The following is a 20,196-nucleotide window of genomic DNA, read 5'->3' as shown; positions in this document are numbered from 1 at the left end:
GGATATCTGGGGAAGAACATTCCAGGGACAGAAAGAGCTAATGCAAGGGAAGGAACAGTACAGATCACAATTATGATTTGGTCTGAGAGAGGCTGGAGAGGAATGAGCAAGAGGATAGTAGGGGATAATGTGAGTGAAGTGACCAGATCATGTCAGCCCTTATGCCCCAGAAAAAGCACTTCACTTTTGCTTTGAGAGAGATGGGAAGTCATTAGAGGGTTTGAGCAGAGGAGTGGCATGATCTAATTTAACAGACCACTGTCTTGAAACTAGACTGGATGAGGGTAAGAGCAAAAGCAGAGGCCCATTGAGGAGGCTGCTGCAAGAATCCAGGTGAGAGATGACGGTACCTGGAGCAAGGTGATAAAGGGGGGGTGTGCAAAGACACTGGATTCTGGATGTGTTTTGATAGAATAGGTAGAGTTGATGAGATTCACTAATGGACTTTCATGAGGTGTGAGTGAAAGAGATAAACAGTGGCACCAGGATTTTTGGCCTGAGCAGTTAGAAGAACAGAGTTTACATTAATGGAAACGGAGGCTGCAAGGAGGGCTTGGGGATTGGAGCTTCGATTTGAACATAGGAAGTTTAATATTAGACATACAAGTGGAGATGTCAGGAAGGCAACTCTTTAATGGAAGAAACACAGAACTATTTTAAAATATTACTGAACCAATAGTGGCTCTTTTCAGCATAATCTAAAAGCAGAATTATCATGTTTGTGTCAGCAAACTATTTTGAAATTGAAAAAGAGCCTTGTACTGGAAAAGGTTGGAAACAGAGGTAAGTTCAAGTGACCATTTTAGTGGCCAATAAATATATTTATCCTTTTCCTCTTCCTTTAATACATGTTGATTTCAAATTTTGGCATCATTGTACAGATTTTGAAATCTTAATTTTGGCCTGGGGATTTTTTTTTTTTTTTAATAAAGCTTGCAATGGAACTTTCTGGTAAGGAAAACCCTAAGGGTGGGAGAATTGTGTTCACTGGTGTCCAGGTTATTTCTTTTGGAAGGAAATTAGAATGTTCACTTAGGACATGTTCACTTATTATTTTTTTGCGCTCCTAACCTGTGACCTGCATGTCATTTCATGCTATTCGGGATGACAAAAGAAGGAAGGGACAGAGCTCCGTGCTGTTGTCAAATTTGCAATGTAAGGTTAAGAAATACATGTGTCTTGTGGAAATACTGATTGTTTTATTGTGATTTTAATGTGCGTAAACACCTCATTTTAGTAGCATTGATTTGTGATGGTTCATTTTAACATCTACCCTTCTCAGTCTTACGCGGGGAAATACGTGCCAGCCATCGCCCACTACATCCACATGCTCAACCCCGTGATGATCGTGAAGATCAACCTGAAGGGAATTGCTCTTGGAGACGCGTATTCTGATCCCGAGTCAGTAGGTGGCTCTTTTTTCCTTTCCATTTTGTTCCTTAAGGAGATTAAATACCCTTTAATCAGATGGAGGCTCCTCTTACCCTACAGACCTAACTTCATAAAGGGAAATACTGTTGCTCAGTTGACTTTCTAATGATTTAAATCTTCTAATTTTTACCAAATGTTTTACAGTGTCAACTTACTATATGTCAGCCTACGTTGGCTGTGAGTGCAAGTGTCAGTGTGTGTATGTACGAGTGTGTGCACCTGTGCTTGGTATGTTTGTGTGTATTTTGTGTACATGTGTGTTGTATGAGTATTTGTGTGGTTATGTGGTATGTGTTTGTGTATGTTTTATGTATATGTGTTTGTGTGGTGTATTTGTGTGTTATACACGAATTGTGTGTGTGCTGTTTGTGTATGTGTGTGGTGTGTGTGTGTTTGTGTATGTGTGTGTGTATGTGTGTGTCGTGTGTATGTCTTATGTCTGTGTGTGTTTGTGTGGTGTATTTTGTGTTGTGCATGCATTGTGTGTGTTGTATGTGTATGTTTGTGCGGGGTGTGTGTGTATATGTGTGTGTGTTGTCCTGCTCCGCTAACTGAGAAGTTACAAAGGGTTATTTCACAAGCAGATGGGCTTCCCTCACGTCCCTCTCTCTCCATGTAGCGTCTGTGTTTGCTTCTTTTCTCCTCAGATCATACCGGGCTATGCACCATTCCTGTTCCAAATTGGCTTGTTGGATGAGAAGCAGAGAAAGTACTTCCAGAAGCAGTGCGATGAGTGCGTGAAATACATCCAGGAGGAGAAGTGGTCTCAGGCCTTTGAAGTGAGTTCTGGGGCCTGCGCTGCCCTGGCGCAATGAGCACCATCTGAGAAGGTCCCGGAAGCACTGCGGTGCCTGGCCTGGCTCTTTGTTGTTAGCAAAGGTGTTTCCGTGGTGCTGTCCCGAGATCAGGAGGCGAGACAGTGGGCTCATAACGAAGAAAAGAACCATCTGGGTTTCTTTGAATTTACTTTGACCATATTTTAAACCTGAGATCACCTCGGGGTGTTTATCTAACTGTGTCTTTCATTAACTGTTTTGATTTCTTGAAATGCTGTGTAGGCCCTCAAGGCATCCCTACCATAAAGAAATCAGAAGAAAGGCAACCTGGAAAGTGGTTGCATATGCTTCCACATGTGCTCTAAACCCTTCAGAGGGTAATATCCACACACAGGGCTCCAGCTGGGGAAGTGGCCACAGTGTAACAAATGTCACATGTTCCTGTGTGTCAGGAACAAAGAGTATAAAGGGTGGTCGCTTGAAACTTTTACAAAGAGCCATTGGCATTTGTAAATATCGTCACATCGCTCTCCTAAAATTAAATTTGAGGATCAAGTAACATGGTTATATTCTTCAACCTGTTTTTCTTTGGTTGTTTAAAATGTAAGACTATACTAAATATTAGGATGCAGGAGGGTCTTGTTTGTTGCTCGTTTGTTTTTTGGCCAGTGCAGACAAAGATCATGTGTAAGCAATCTTCCTTGGGGGTTTTTGTCACCTTTGCCATAGAGCCGGCGTGTTTGACACATTAGTAAATGAGGTGAGGACTGAATTTTGAGACCTTTAATCTTGTTACTGGGAGCACAGCCTGTCACAGTTTACCTAACAGCATTGTTATTATTAAGGCTGAGGCCTGGTATTAATAGTCTTTTAGGCGCTGTAGGTCAGCTGGTTCAGATCAAAACAGGAGACATACAAACTTATGGAGAAGGGTGGGGTAACAAAGTTGTGCTCCATTTTACAAATAGGGTGCCAGGGCAGTGACTGCCCTTGTTGTGAATTCTGACAGCAGCAAGCTGTGTAAATAGGAGAACTCAGGAAGTCCCGAGCCACCCCACAGCACCCTGGCGGGCTCCCCTTTCTGTGCCAGGACACCTGATGTGGCTGCAGAGCGTGGATTCAGAATTTCTTGTGCAATTGTGAATGCGAAGGAAAGAAGAAGGATCTTATCAGGGACAGGTTGGGTCATTCTTCAACTTGCAATCACAGTATTTTCAAGACTGGTTGTAGGCTATCTGCTGTGGTAGGCAGAAAGGGTAAAAAGGACGAAACGTTTAGAATTCAGAATTAATAGGAAATTTTACATTGCATGAGACCCATCTGCAAGTGAGACATTTGATGTGTTTCTGAAGAAGCATATGTCAAGAGCAAGCATAAGCAGTGTCAAGAGCAAGAATATTTGATAGGGGCTTCCCTGGTGGCACAGTGGTTGAGAGTCCGCCTGCCAATGCAGGGGACACGGGTTCGAGCCCTGGTCTGGGAGGATCCCACATGCCACGGAGCAACTAAGCCCGTGAGCCATAACTACTGAGCCTGCGCTCTGGAGCCTGTGCTCCGCAACAAGAGAGGCCGCGATAGTGAGAGGCCCGTGCACCACGATGAAGAGTGGCCCCCGCTTGCCACAACTAGAAAAAAGCCCTCGCACAGAAACGAAGACCCAACACAGCCATAAATAATAAATAAATAAATAAATTTGAAAAAAAAACAAGAATATTTGATAGACTCAAAGGGATAAGGAAAGCAGAAAGTTGTCTGTGGTGCGTGATCCAGCAGCCTAAGCGTCCACAGGATTAGTGAAACTGTTGAAAAGTTCAGATATTGTGTGTATTCGGAGATGATGAGAAGATGGCCCATGAGGACTCTCCCAAACCAGATTCATCAAAAAATAGAGAAACCCCCCCACCCCTGCCCGAAAAAAAACTCCTGAAGGTATGCAATGTCTCTGTGACCACTGGTCCAAAATCTTGAGTGATAAATGAAAAGATTTTTGCTTTTTCACAGGAAATAGATGAAATGATACTTAGGAAAGTAATCAAGTAGTGGTAAAATGTGTTTCACGTTATGCAATACAAGACTCCAAGAAATCCTGAAACCCAAGAGAATACAAATGTCAAAATCTCAAGCCTAAATAATAAAGCCTTTTTGATGTTCTGATCCCCTTAAAATGATTTAGTTAATAAAAGAGTAGTAAGTTGGAGCTGAAGGGAACTTTAGGGATCAGCTTCTCTCCCGACACACACCCCTGGCGATTGCCTTTTCATTCTCTGAATATTTTGGCTCCTGCCTCAGTGTCACTTTCCAGCAGTACTCTTGTCATCATTTCTGGTGACTGAAGTCTCCACATGGATGATCTTTTTAATACTTGGTCCCTCTGTTTCTTAGTCTCCTCTCATTTAGTGATCTTGTTCTCTTTACCTTAGCTGCTCATTCCCATTACCCCCTGCAAGAAAGCCAGCAATCACTCCACAATCTCAGATTCAACAGATTCAAACGTCTTCCCCCAACTGCCGCCTCCCGTCCTCCCAGCTCACTTCTCTGAATATGCCAACTTGAATTACAGTCCTGCAACCCCATTGTCTTTCAGTCCATGGATCCTACTACCTCTTCTTGGTCCCCTACCCCTGCAGGTCTTAATTTCTCTAATTACCCAACATAAACCCAAGCTCAGTCATCACATACATTCCCGACCTACGCCCCGCTTTGCACCTCCTCCAACTCCTTTGGCCAAACCACAGTCCTGGCTAGATGCCCCTCTCTGCCACTCCATGCCTGCCTTTGTGCAGCTCAACATGACCTGAGAAAAGCACACAGCCGTGCCGACTGCTCTCACCTTCAGCTGATGACCGGGTTTTCAATGTCAGCAGTCCAAAGATAACTTCCACCAGTGCCAAGCACCTGGGTGTATGTCCGTATCCTCTGCCCTGTCTCCTCATACATGGGTGAGTGGTCAATGATCATGTATGGTAACCCTTCCCCACAAGACTCACTCCCACAGTCAGGGCCTTTGGGCTCACTGTTTCCTCTACTTGGAAAGTTCTTTTCCTAGATGTCTGCCAGGCTTGCTTCCTCCCTTCCAACAGGTCTTTACTCAGATGCCACCTTGTGAGTGAGACCCGTTTCCTCCTCTCTGCAGTGTCCCCCACACCCACCACCCAGGCACACATAACCCCACAGGCACCCATGGCACTTCCTACTCCCTTTCTCCTTGTTAGTTTTCTCCTTAGCCCTTATCACTCTGTAATACACTGCATATTTTACCTATGAATGCTTGTTTATTGTATACCCTCTAAAATATAAGCTCTATGAGGGAGCATTTTTGGCCTGCCTTGTTCACTGCTGTTTCCCCAATGCCTTGGACAGTGTCTATAGCGCAGAGATGTGTGGGAAGCGGTTGTTGAATAAAACAGTTATTGAATAAATGAAATGACAAATGCCTGTACATTTTTACCCATGCTGATGTTTTCCTCCTTTCTTTCTCCCCTCTCTCCCAACCTAGTTACTGGATAAACTACTAGATGGTGACTTAATAAGCGAGCCTTCCTACTTCCAGAATGTTACAGGATGTTCTAATTACTACAACCTTTTACAGTGCACGGTAATGACAACAATTTAAAAAACCATAATAGTGTTTGCTTAAAACTTTTGGCAAAACCAAACTTCCTCCGATTTAGGAAATAGGAGAGCTGACTTTACACTAGACAAACATGTCCAAACTGTATTGCATTATTTGGTCTACTAATCTATAGGATTTTTTACCCTGCCAATCTTGTATACATTATAACCTGACCATTGAGACTGTGTGATATTCCAGATAACTCAAAAAAAATCTCCGATTAACACAATTTCCCCCCACTAGATCTTGTTATACAGAAGTTCTTTTGTGAAGGAGAGAGGCCAGGATTGCAGTTCTGGGTATCAGGTCCCAGAGCTCCAATCCTGTAGTGAGTTTCTTGAAAATGCCCACATTATTTGTTCTGTACTTAAGACAGCTTGGATAACCCAAACTGCCAAAGCCTTTTTGAAAATATTTGCTTTGTCTTACTTTTAACTTAAGATGTTTCATGCATTCAGTACGGCCCTCACTTCAAGCCCTCTGGAATATTTCTCAAAGTATTCGGATAGTTTCTTTCATAAAAGTGGGCCAAAATTTGATGTCTTTTGGGTAGAATTAATCAAATAAGATAGAGGGAGCCAGAGTGGGAATTTGGATTTGTATAACCATGTCTAGTGGATATGACAATACATTCTGTTTTTTAAAATTGCCTTACTTATGAACTATTTTGTAAATAAAATATAAAGCTAATTTCAATGGAATTTGCCAACCCTGTGGTTTTGGATTTAGATTCTACCAAGAGAAAAACATATGCTAGGCAAGAAAGAAGCAAAATTTGTGATTAAATTTTTTTCTTTACAAAGAAAATGTATTCACAGTTAGCAAAAAATATTGATGATTCACAAAATTGTTGATTTCAAACTTTTTTTTTATCCTTTGTAACTTTTTAAAAACAGCATTTACTCCTTTTTTTTTTTCTTCTTTTAGTGTAATGAATCTTACAGAGACTTTTATGCAGTATTTTTAAAAAATAAGGCTCATGGACAACTTCTCTTTTGTCTTATGTCCTTCATAAGGTATCATCTGTTCTTACACTTGATATATTTTCCCCCTTAAATTATGGTCAGCTGATTATTTTGTGTGTGTGGTTTTAATAAACGGCAGAACATGAAGAAGAAATCCTCAGCTTTTAATCCACCACATCACCTTCCTGGCCCCTTGTGGTCCATTTCACCTTCTTTCCCGAGAGCCTCCAACAAGGAGCAAAATGATTTTGATAATCTCGCCTCTTCATTTTTCCTATCTTTGCCTTGAACGGGGTTTTTAGTTGGAGTTACAGATCACAAAAGTTTCGTTGTTACAAAAAGGAAAATCCAGCATTTGCAAATTGGATACTGGCTCTAAGAGTATCAGATCATCCAGATTTGCTTGGTAAAATTTGAATTTCCCCAAACCCCCAAGTTAAGATATTCAGGGTAGATACCAGTTAATAGTGGTGTCACATCTTGTTCATTGTGATATATGTTAGGAGAAATTTGAAGCTTTCCCCAGAGTGCTGTTCCCACCACCCACTCGTTTTCCCTAATATTTTTCTGATGCCAGGAACCTGAGGACCAAAGTTACTACAGGAAATTTTTGTCCCTCCCACAAGTGAGACAAGCCATCCACGTGGGAAACCAGACTTTTAGTGATGGATCCAAAGTTGAAAAGTACTTGCGAGAAGATACAGTAAAGTCAGTGAAACCATGGTTAACTGAAATCATGAATAATTATAAGGTAAGAGACTTAACTTTAGTTACTATCTATTTTAGGAACTTTTCAGATCACCCAAAGCAGAAGTGACCTTCTTTTACTCTTAATTTGACTCCTGCCATTTTTTACTTTTATGATATCTTACAAGTGTAAGTAACAACTGCTGCATTGTTTGATTTCTTTGAATTAAAAGTTTTATTTTTTTCCTTCTAATTAAATCACTTTCCCCCCGAAAGTTCCTAAAAATGAAATTCTCTTTGGCACATGACACCTCCCATCATTTCTTGAAAATAGAAGGAGAGCAGAGCCAAGAAGATGACTGGCCTTGTGTAAGCCAATTTTCCCTTATTGTTTGCTTTATTATGTTAATCCCAATGAAGTCAGGGATAAATGAAATCAACTGGTTATTCCAAAAATGCTTTTTGCTTGATAATTGCATTCATTCACGTTGCTCAACCACAGTTTCTTCAGGGCCGGCTTTAAGCCAAACGTTGTGCTAGTCTGTCAGGTTTAAGCGTTGAATGAGAAAAGGTCCCTGTTTTGAGGCACGTAAAGTCAATCACTGTGTTATCTGACTGAGATGTTCTGCCTGATTTGTTGCTGGTGGTACCAGAGGTTCAAGCAGAGGAACTGTGGACCCTCGAACTCTCACTGTGAAGGAAGGACACCACGAGCAGGTGACGGGGGACAGTCATCCTGTGCATTTCTTTCCCCTTTATTTCTCTTCTTACCTCCTCCTCTGATCCTCCAGGACTGTTAGCATTTGTCCTAGGCATGGTCTGGGGGTAGCTCAACAGGATAAGTGTGTTAATGATAGAGAAGATCACCGCCAGAGGTGATCCACTTTCTCTCTCTTTCCTGGTAGAGGCAAGAGTAATGTTTGGAATGAACAAAAAACAGGGCAACCAGTAACCAACACATGAACTAGACAAAAGGCAACCTCTCCTCAAGATACTTTATTTCTATCTGTCCAAAAATTGTCCTAATATACTGCTTTTATTTGAACCAGACTCTTTAATGCTATTTTCTGTCGTAAGGAAAACACATTTCAACAATGTCTATGTTAGGAATAGTGTCTCTTGGGATTGTTCAGTGCACAACCTTCAGTACTACCCAGGGAGCCCTTGACCTAATGCACCCTTACTAGATTGTGTTTTAGAATATGCCCGACCTAGAAGACCTATTTTCTGATCCTGCCTCTAGTACACAGAGTTTGAATCCTAGACATACAACTTTTATTCAAAATAATCTAAGGCCAATTGCATGCAGAGTCTACAAACCCATTATATATCTGCAGAACTTCATGAAATACTTACTTTGTAGGCAAGAAAGGGCCTAACTAGATGAGGTCAGGATTTCAGCCACTCTTGTGTTTGGTTCTGTCAGGGAAATGTAGTGGCCCTTAGTGCTTGCCTGCTTGGAGCCTTCTCTGAGCACCTTCAGGTTGTCCTCTTCTCTGAGGTCTCTACTGCTGTGGTCACACTTAGCACATTGTACTGCCATTATGGGCCTTGAGCAGAAGTCAGTAACACATAAATGAATGAATGAATGAAAAATCAGTTCTATAAATTAGTGGTCTATCAAAAATATATCTAATAAACTTGTTCATAATCCATCAGGTATTTATTATCCACAAATTTATTAAACCAAAAAGAGCTTAGCACTTATGTTTTCAAGATGTAAACATTGGGCTATAATGTAACATTAAAGAATGCAAAATGGTTTTTTTGAGTGGAGAGCAGATAAGGGAGTTCCCATGTATATTTTTTTGTGCCCTTGCAAGATAGGTTTTCTCACTGTATAAATTTAACTAGAGTATGATTGCTTTCTCAGCCAAGTGAGGATAGCGTGAGATATATAGTTCACCTGATGGTGTAAACTCTCCTGGTATTGGCTGATCGCCATACAGTGTCCACTTGCTTGATAAGGGAGAATATGCTGATTGAAGATGAGCCTGCATTTTGATATTTAAACATATCTGTTTCTGTTTCCCATGTATCCTAAACCTACCAATATGAATTCCAATGAAATCAGAATGTTTTCTAAACTTTCAAACTCTGAATCAGTTGTCAGAAAAAGAGACTAGATTAGTGGTGCGGATAAACCATGTTTCCAGAAAGAAAGAGAACAAAGTATGCAGTCAGTCTGAGTGCAGACCAAACAGCGGCTGTTGCTGAAACAGACCGCATATCCATGGCTACAGCTGGCATAGCCCACAGGGCAGCAATTATCCTTGGCTTGTCTGTTAATGGTGGTGAACCTCAATGTGTATGCAGTGGAATCAGAACAATCTAGGTTGGCTTAAAACATTAGTGCCCTCAAGGTTATATTTATGTAAGACTCAGTACTAATTTGTCATAGAAAATAGTGCACGTTTCTATTCATAGGAACATGGAAGTCTCTTTCTAGTACTAGATTCATTTTAGGCAATGTGGAATATCTGATGGGCTGAGGAAGACCTTCATCAGTTTCTGGAAACTAAAAGAACAAGGGTGTAGTACATCAGTTTCTGTACAGACTATGTGAAAACATAATCCTTTTCTTGTAAAGACCTACAAGGGATGTGTACTCAAAGTCATCCTCTTTTCAGTAATTTCAAATATTTAGGTGGTAAATTGAAATATCATTTTAGCAGTTTCCAGAACAACTAGAATGAGAAATAATCTGTTGGACTATTGGAATTCATGATTAAATCAGATCATGGTTAAATATTATCAGGATTTCTAGGAGTTACCTGGGTCCATAGCACATGGTGGTTATAAGCATGGGTTCTCAAGTTAGACATTTTGAGTTTGAATTCTGTTTCCACTATTCACTGGCTATATTCCTTTGGGGGAGGATACTTAAAACACTCTGTGCTTCAGCTTCCTCATCTGTGAAATGGGAATAATAATAGTACTTACAGGTGAGTTCTTATGAGGTTTAAATAGATTATGTAGGTAAAACACTTAAAACAATGACTGGTGCTTAGAAAGTGCTTGAAAATATAAGCTATTACTAATGATGTTCAACACATTTCAGCAGAAGCCTTTAAGCACCTGCTATATACAAAAGGTATACAAAAAACCATGGAAAATACAAAAATAAAAAAGACTTGACAGACTTCTGGTTTCCAGTCTGTCATGTAAGGAACTTAGAAGTTACCATTCTGTCCTAACAACAAGTAAAAAGCTGAACAAACTGAAAAAGCAACAACTCCTCTTAGATCTGTGAGAGAAGTGAAGTCATCACAGGGCAAACTACTTCTTCACAAACAGGAGAGACCAGCAGGTGGGTACAGAGAATCACAACTTTTCTAAGCAGAAATCCATGAGCAGAAACCTCCACAAGAACCAGTACCAGGATAGGAAAACCTGAGCTGTAATTCATGAATTACTGGAAGTTCAGTGGGGATAAGCCTGAGACTTAAAAACTCCAGGGGAATCCAGTCATGGGAGGAAGCCCCCACTTTTGTAGTTTTATCTCCAGGAGTTCTGCAATGTCATCACAGTGAATACTGGAGAAAAATCCCTTCTGCTTATGGCAGGAGGAGGTAAAAAGTAGCCACCTTGAAATACACCAGAGCATTTTGTTTTTTGTAACAAGGCCTGCCCTCAGAAAGCTATTTTACCACAGCCTAACCCACTGAGGGGTTATCAGAGCCTGATCTACCTGTGGGAAGGGAAATACTCAACTTCAGCTCTAGACTTCCATGTGGGGGAAAGGAAATACCCAATTCCAGTTGCCTTTAGCTATGCTGTCCCACCTAAGAGGTGAGGGGGAGCAACTACAAAGCACTGGTGAAGTTCACAGTCCAGGGGCATAGGCTCCTAAAAGACTGAGACCTAATCCTAGGATTCTAGTACACTTCCCATCCCCCACATCTTACCACCATATTACAAAAGGGTTATTTACCACAGTACCCTGTATCCGGTGCATCACGTACATCTTTCAACAAAAAATTACCAGGCATACTAAAAGGCAAAAACCACACTTTAAAAAGACTGAACGAGCATTAGAACCACAGTCAGATAGGACAGCGATGTTGAAATTATCAGACCAGGCATTTTTGCAAACTATGATTAATATGCTAAGGGCTTCAATGGACAAAGTAGGCAACATACAATAATAGATGGATAATGTAAGCGAAGATATGGGAGTTCTAAGAAAGAATGAAAAAAGAAATGCTAGAAATCAAAAACTGTAACAGAAATGAAGAATGCCTTTGATGGGCTCTTTAGTAGACTACATGGCTGAGGAAAGAATTGCTGATCTTGAGGATATGACAGTAGAAACTTCCAAAACTGAAAAGCAAAGGGAACAGAGACTGAACAAAACCAGAAAATCCAAAAACTGTGGAACAACTATAAAAGATGTAACATATGCATAATGGGAATACCAGAAAGAAAAGAGAAAGGAACAGAAACAAAACTTGAAGAAATAATGATTGAGAATTTTCCCAAGTTAGTGTCGGACACCAAACCACAGATCCAGGAAGCTCAGAGAACACCAAGCAAACAAATGCCAAAAAATGACACCTAGGTATATCATATGTAAACTTTAGAAAATCAGAGATAAAGAAAAAAATCTTGAAAGAAGCCAGAGGGGGGAAAAAACACCTTACCTATAAAGAAGCAAAGGTACGAATTACATCTGACTTCTCCTCAGAAACCATGCAAGCGAAAAGAGAGTGAAATATCTGAAGAGAGAAAAAAATCACCAACCTAGGATTCTGGTCCTATGAAACTATCCCTCAAAAATGGGGCAGAAATAAAGATGTTTTCAGACAAGTACAAATTGAAGGAATTTATTGCCAATAGACCTACCTTGCAAATTATGTTAAAAGAAGTTCTTCACAGGGAAGGATAATGTTATAGGTCAGAAACTCAGCTCTATATAAAGAAAATATAAGTATTGGAGAATGAATAAATGAAGATGGCATGATTGTCTATGTAGAAAATCTGAAAGAATCAATAAAAAAGCTCCTGGAACTAATAAGTGATTATAGCAAAGTTGCAAGATACAGGGTTAGTATACAAACACCAGTCACTTTTCAATATACCAGCAATGAACAACTGGAATTTGAAATTAAAAATCCAAAACCATTTACATTAGCACCAAAACTATTGAAATACTTAGGCATAAATCTAACAAATTATGTACAAACCTATATGCAGAAAACTACAAAATTTTGATGAATGAAATCAAAGAACTAAATAAATAGAGAGATATTCCATGTTCATGAATAGGAAGACTTAATATTATCAAAATGTCAGTTCTTCCCAACTTGATCTACACGTTCAATGAAATCTCAACCAGAATCTCAATGCGTTATTTTATGGGTATTGACAAACTAATTCTAAAGTTTATATGGAAAGGCAGAGACTCAGAATAGCCAACTCAGTATTGAAGGAGAAGAACAAAGTCAGATGAATGACACTTCTTGACTTGGAAACTTACTATAAAACTGCAGTAATTAAGACAGTATAGTATTGGCTGGAGAACAGACAAATAGATAAATGGAAGAGAATAGACAGCCCAGAAATAGACCCACATAAATATAGTCAACTGATCACTGACAAAGGAGCAAAGGCAATACAATGAGCAACCTCACTTATGAACATATATGTACAAATCCTAAACAAAATATCAATACAACCTAATCCACCAGTGAATAAAAAAGATCAGGTTGGGTTGATCCCATGAATGCAAGGATATTTTTGCATTAGAAGTTCTATCATGTTATTTACCACCTAAAATGTTAAAAGAGAAAAAAATTTTCTATCTTAATAGATGCAAAAAAGTGGATTTGATAAAATTAAAACCCACTTAGGATAAAAAATTTTAGCAAACGAGGAATAGTAGTATCTGTATTAATTTCCTATGCTTGCTGTAATGGATTACTACAAACTTGATGGCATAAACTACAGAAATTTATTTTCTCGCAGTTCTGGAGGTTAGAAATCCAAAGTCACTTTCACTGGGCTGAAACCAAGGTGTCAATAGGGTGGCTCTAATGGGATAATCCATTCCAGCTTCTGGTGGCTGTTGGCATTCCTTGGCTTGGAACCATATCATTCTAACATCTGCCTCTGTGGTCACATTGCCCTCTCCTCTTCAGTGGTCAAATATCGTCTGCCTCCCTCTTAGAAGAATACATGAGATTGCATTTAGGGACCTCCTAGATAATCTCCCCATCTCAAGATGCTTAAGTTAATCACACATGCAAAGTCTCTATTTTTTAAAATTAATTAATTAATTAATTTATTCTGCATAAGGTAACATTCACTGGTTCCAGGGATTAGGACTAGATATGTTGTGACAGGGCATTATTTAGCCTACCATAGTATGGGACTTTCTTGACCTAATAAAAATCTACCAGTAAGCATTACTCTGTTTTATAAAACATAATATGCATTCCCTTTAAAATCAGGGTTCATGATGATGTAAAGAAATAAAAAATGAATGGAAGAAAAATCCAATTAATAAATGTGTAAGAAATAATGGAATAGAAAATCATTATTTGACAAATAGGACAGTAATAATTGCTTCAGGAAAGAATCATCAGTGGATACTAACATCAGTTAGTGAAAGTATGATGAGAATCAGAATATTTACGTAGTCTCAAAGTATCCTCCTTCAAAATATTTATGATGAAGAGGAAAATAGTAGCTTTATAGTGGAGAAGTCTGGCATATGAACCAAAGGATCTAAGTTAACATCACCAGTAATGGGACAAATCAACATTTGTGCCTCCTGATATGTTGTACTGAGAAGGACACAACAACACTAATGTGTGTTGCCAAAAATGAATGAATTTGATCATGAGGCAACAGCAGACAAACTCAAATTAGGGGACAAATTTAGCCACAAAATAACTGGCTAGTACTTGTCAAAGGACATGAATGACACACACATACCTACACACACACAAACACTGAGGGATTAAGGAGACTTTACAACTAAATATATATAACATGTGACCTTTTATTGCATCCAGGATCAGAAAAAGGTTATTAAGGGACAAGTGGAAATTTTTTAATAAAATCTGTAGCAAGAAAATAGTATTATATCAGTGTTAATTTTCTGGTTTTGATGATTGCATGGTGGTTATTTAAAACGTTAATATTTTGAAGGCTACATAAAGAGTACGCAGGATTTCTTTATACTATTTCTTTAACAGCTTAATTGAAGATATAATTCACCCATTTAAAATGTTCGTGTGTAGTTTTTTAAATATGCACAAATTTTTGCAACCATCATCACTATTTAATTTTAGAACATTTTTGTCATGTTCCCCCCAAACCCCTTATGCTTTAGCAGTAATTCCCATTTTCTCCCTCCCTCCACCCCCTGGAAACCACTAATCTACTGTATCTATGGATTTGCCTATTTTAGATATTGCCTATAAATGAAATAGTATTATATAGTGGTTCTCTCTGTGGGGTAGACAGAGGGGGGTTGGGATAGGGGAGAAGTTCACTGGGTAGATTCAATGATATTGGTACTATACTAGTTCTTAAGGTGGCTGGTGCATTTGTGAATGTATATTTATTATTATACTTCCTAACCTACAGATATGTTATAATACATTCTTTGGCGTATATATAATATATACAATAAAATTTTGAAGGAGGTAGACTGTGATTAGTGCTTTGCAGAGATTTAATTGACCATGTTGTGAGCATGTGGACTGCTTAGTATGACCATGACTTTGAAGTCCCTCAGCATACTTCAGAGAATTATGAGGCATTGTGGTGGAGGCAAGGACACTGATCTACTCTCACAGAGAATCCCATCAGTTTTTCTCGCTGGTAGACATGGATTACATTATCCAAAATAGCAGGTAATTAAAATAATCTTTTTCTACCTGGCTCTATATGCTCATTGGTGGGTAGCCAATTTACTTGCAAATTATGTTACAACTCCCTGATGGTGATGTTAAAATATGTCCGGTGTCAGAAGTCAAGCTGCCTGGAATTGAAGTTCTCCCTTTAACTTCCTAATCTGTAAAATTCTATCTCATAGACAACAAACCGTGTAAGGGCAGCCATCTTACCTTCTTGTTCACACTCTGTACCCAGGGCCTACCACTGTGCCTGGCACATAGTAGGCACTCAACAAACGTTAATAATGAAAGAAGAATTGTCTTGGGAACAAAGGAAGTAATAAAAGGCTTCACCGAGAGTAGATGTTGCTTAGAACATTTTACTTCCCTTAATCTTCTCTTTTCCTACCATTCTTAAACTGTTTTTCCACTTCAGCTGTGGTTCACATTGTTCTCTTTGCATTAGAAGTACCTGGGAAGCTTTAAAAAATACTTAATTACGACCCCCTCCACCAAAGGTTCTGATTTAGTTGCCTAGTATAGCAACTAGCACATAGTAGTGTGCAGTAAACTTTGAAGAAAGGAAGGAGGGATGGAAGGAAGGAAAGGAGGGGGAAAAGGACAGAAAGAAAGAAGACAGATGATCTGTTCATTTACGTCGTAAGCTGTCTTTATAGTAAACTTATTTGAATTTTAGTAAGTGCAAATAATTCACCACTCCAGTTACTATTGATTATATTATGTATGTTATATTCCTTCCTCTTTTAAGCAGCATTTTTTTTAAAAACAAAAACAAATACACTGATTGTAAGATGTATCCTGATTTTCAAAGTAATAAAATACAGTAGCAGGTGGGTAGATAGATAGATAGATAGAAAGATAGATAGATAGATAGATAGATAGATAGGGATAGGGCATCTCTAAAATCTAGGAAATGCAGCCCATACCCCATAAAAGCTATTGGTTTTGAATCCCGTGTTCTTTGTAGAAGTCCCCTGGTCCTTAGTACTTTCTGATAAAGAAGTTACATTTTCTTATGAAGATTCTTGCTAAAGATTCTGAATATGTTTCCAACCTCCATTTCTCTGTTTGGTTGCAGCTCTTGCCTTCCTAAAAATATACGAGCTATATTTTCAAAGACTAAGAGTACACAAAAGAGAGAATGTGAGTGTGTGTGTGTGTGTGTGTGTGTGTGTGTGTGTGTGTGTGGTGTATTTCCTGTATGAAACCATTATTTCAAAAAAACAGGAGCTACAGCTCTAGAGGCCATTTGGATCCAAAGCAAAATGTTGCCCTTGGATTGAGGTTGCCCTTGTTGCTAAGTTGTCTGGAAGGCCACTGCAGTTTTAAGAGGTACCATCTCCAAAGGCTAATACCTCCATATGCTTTTGCTTTTAAAGGTTAAAATTGCCCTTGGGTAGGGCTTAGTTTGCTGTGTTTAAAAGTTCATCTAGTCAGGAAATTGTAAATATAAAGTTACATTTCCCTGTCACTTATCATTCTGCAGCTCATTAAGTTTCAACTAATTGCATCTTCAGAATTCAGTATCTTAATGTTTCTCAGCTTCACCACCAGACTGAAATCTTAACACCCAGGTCGTTAAGAGTTTTCTTTACTTATCCTAGGCTATCAAAAGATCTTCGTTTAGAAATGGGCAATTCCTGGCTAATGGATGTGACTTAGAAGTTTGAAAGGTAAATATTTCTAGTAAATCTGAGTCATTTTAGCAGTCATTTTAATTGCTTGTGGCATTTTCCTTCATAACATCTTCTGATGGCAAAATGTCAATGGTAATAGTGCCAGGGAACTAGATTTGATAAATGTCTAGCATACCAATAAAAATTTAACACTTAAATGGGTCCGATTCTTCAACTGCTAAGTTGGACTCTGAGCTTTCATCGGACCGTGATGGGAAAAGTCTAGCCTTGTTGACTATAATCTGATATGATCACTTTTCTTTCAATCCCTTTGAAGACCGTAAAGAGAATGCCAGTACCATTCTGTGAAAAACTTCTGTGAGGAGGGAGTAGTTTTTAGGGAAGCATAACAGAAGAGAGGGAAGCTAATCCTGGGACATGTGTTTTATGTAATCATACTATCAATAAGCAGTCATCACTTTGCAGGCAAATAAAAATAGTATGCATTTGAAAATCAGTTATACTGTCGAGTTCCTTGTGAATTACTTTTACCTATTTTAGTTATAATCCAAGTGCAAGAACAGCAGTAATTTTTTTTAATGAGGCATGCTTCTGCTGGGTTTCTTTGATTTTTGAGCATTTCAATGAATAAAGGGAAAAAAGCATACCCATAAATTATTAAACAGACTTTGATTTCACCCCAAATTGCCATGCTGTTGACACCTTTTCTTGTTTGTCCTTTAAACTGATGTTGGGATGAAATACTCAAATGAGAACCAGCATATATTTTTATTTACTCTTACTTATTTCTTTAAGCCATTTGGTAATATATTCTGCTGTATGAATTGGTTTATTTCAAATTGCTTTGCTTGGTGATGATGTCATCATTTTGTCAGGGCTTTATTTTGTTGTTGTTTGAAGGTACCTCATGCTCAAAACATTAGAAGGTACGTTTGTGATTTATGGCAACATAAAAGTAGAATTTAATCTGGAGCCACCCAAATACAGCAGAGTGAGGGTGTTACAAGAAGAAAGATATTAAGTGGTGATACCATTTGTTATGTAGATTCCAGGGACCTAAAAATCAACAAGCTAAGAAATGCACATTTAAATCCAGTTGCTATGAAATCCAGCTGGTATGAAACACAGGCAATTACATCAGTTGACTTTACTTTGAAAAGATGAATACGGAAAGCGTGAGAAGAGTATTGCTCTCTGGATACAATGAGGAGTATCTCTTGTGCAATAAATGTCACCACGCTGCAGTAGCTTCTCAGTCTTTATTTCTTGTGTCTTAGTATAACAGGAGAAGATGCAAAACGATGCCAACATGTTCTAAAAGTTTGGATCATTGGAAACCAGTGGTCTTCAAAGCAGCGTGTGCCAACCACCATCCCCTGGCGTGTGGGAGGGGATTAATATTTTATTTCGTAAAAAAAGGAAATTAAGAAATAAGCTTTACTCATGTTTAATGGATAGATTGGCGCTAGGGCGCTTATTTGCTCTCTATGATAGTCACATCGGATGTGATAGAGCCAGGGTTTGGGTTTGGGTTTGGGTTTGGGTTTTCCTAATCATAGTCATCATCACCGTCATCATTGAAGTCTGTTTGCCACAGGATCTGCCTCCAGGCCCAGGGCTCTTTGCACTGCAGTTTCCTCTGCTTCCATCTGAATGTGGATGACTTAATTCCGTGGCTTTTGGCCCTGGCCTTGTAGTCCAGTAAGGAGAGCAGCATTCACATACTTCCCACTGCCTAAGGAAGCCACATTCACAGCCTCTCGGGCCCTTCCTAGGGGCTTTTTCCCACTGGATTTTCCTGTCCTGCACTGTAGAAGTCATCCGACCCCGCTCCCCCGTGCCCCCAATGGGGCAGCCTGTGCTATCTACTTGCTCGTTATGAGCAGCTCCCGAGTGTTGTCACCGGGTAACAGCACCCGGTACAGTGTCCTTGTGCCGAATGGCATGTGACTAAATGAAAGCCAGAAGAACCTTCAACCAAGCTTTGGAAAGAATCGCTCTGGGCAGGAGCCCTTGACCGCCTCTGTCTTGATTTTCTTCACCTGGTGCTCCTTTCACTCTGCATCTTCAAGTCTGTTTCTTCAGCCTCCTGACAGTCCCCCTATTTGTTACAGGGATGTGTACAATCCTTTTGAGACCATTTGATGTTCTCTAGGAAGAAAAGGGAAAGGGATGCTTTCCTTACCAAATAAGGGGGAGTTGTGTTTGGGGGAGGAAAAAACCACCAAAAAAACCCTAATTGCAAAGTAATGAGGGGACCTTGGTGAATATCACTATTGAGAGTATGGGGCAGAGAATCGTGCAACCTGACTGATACCAGGTTTTCCCATGTAGATGAAAACATAAAGAGCCAGAGCACCACTTAGACTTTTTAAAAAAATTTTTGGTAAAGAAAAGTAAGCTGTACAACCAGCCACTTGCTTTCTTTCGTGAGATCAGCCTGGCTGGAAACTTTTCACTGACTTTGCTACTCTCCTGGAGATTGATAACAGGTAGGAATTAGACTTGTAGAAGTGACCCCTCTGGCTCTTTGGATGAGGGCCTACTTACTGACACTCTAGTCCTCTCCTAAGAGAAAGGCAAAGTAATCTTCATCCACAGAGAACTAGAATTTTCTCAAGCTGGAAGACAAGTTTGTTATGGGAGAAGTGGGTCGACATGTCTCAAAGGCCAGCCCGAATCCAAAGTGAGCTGCACCTTGCTGCTTGCTGAGTACTCTACGGCCTCTCTAAGGCCTCCCTTCCCACTGTTTATATTCCTTTGGGAGCTTCCAGGTGCCTCTAAATTAATGCTTTTTCCGGGTGGTTTAGCGTTCCTCCTGCAACAAGACCACTCTGCTCTCAGCTGGCCCTCAGGATAACTTCAGCAGGGAGGTCAGTCCCTGTCCTGCCTGGGCACAACGGGTAGTAGGGCAGCAGTGACACTGTTTAGTGGCAGGGGCTTAGCTTTCAGGTTTTGTTCACCCTCAAAGTCCTTGGTGAATCCATTCAATTTTATGGCGATAAATATTGTTTTTTTGAACTTGAGTGATGTTGATAATGTGGGGGAACAGGGAGGTGGCAGGGGGACTTGATGGCAAGGGGTTTTCCTGTAGCTCCTGCCTATTTCTGCTGTAATGATTGAGACTGTAGGAGCATCTTCCACTCCTCCGTAGGAAAGTCTTTCTGATTTGCTTAATCCAGCTTCATGAACTGCAGATCACTCCTCTAAGAGTGGCTG

The 20,196-nt window shown here is 39.6% G+C and overlaps 1 protein-coding gene across 6 annotated transcripts in view; it reads left to right on the top strand.

The window, feature by feature from the left end:
- Positions 1-20,196, top strand: part of CPVL (carboxypeptidase vitellogenic like) — a 142,098-nt gene that overhangs the window by 54,077 nt on the left and 67,825 nt on the right. For all 6 annotated transcript variants that reach the window (XM_082397991.1, XM_082397989.1, XM_082397990.1 and 3 more), the window contains exons 8-11: positions 1,283-1,405; positions 2,079-2,210; positions 5,704-5,802; positions 7,363-7,536. In XM_082397991.1, the coding sequence (XP_082254117.1) occupies positions 1,283-1,405; positions 2,079-2,210; positions 5,704-5,802; positions 7,363-7,536 (528 nt within the window). The remainder of the gene's footprint in view (positions 1-1,282; positions 1,406-2,078; positions 2,211-5,703; positions 5,803-7,362; positions 7,537-20,196) is intronic.

This window comes from Balaenoptera borealis, assembly GCF_965194805.1.
Source record: "Balaenoptera borealis genome assembly, chromosome: 7".
NCBI classification, from domain to species: domain Eukaryota; kingdom Metazoa; phylum Chordata; class Mammalia; order Artiodactyla; family Balaenopteridae; genus Balaenoptera; species Balaenoptera borealis.
The sequence above is the reverse complement of the archived record's forward strand: the minus strand, read 5'-3'. Positions and strand labels throughout refer to the sequence as shown.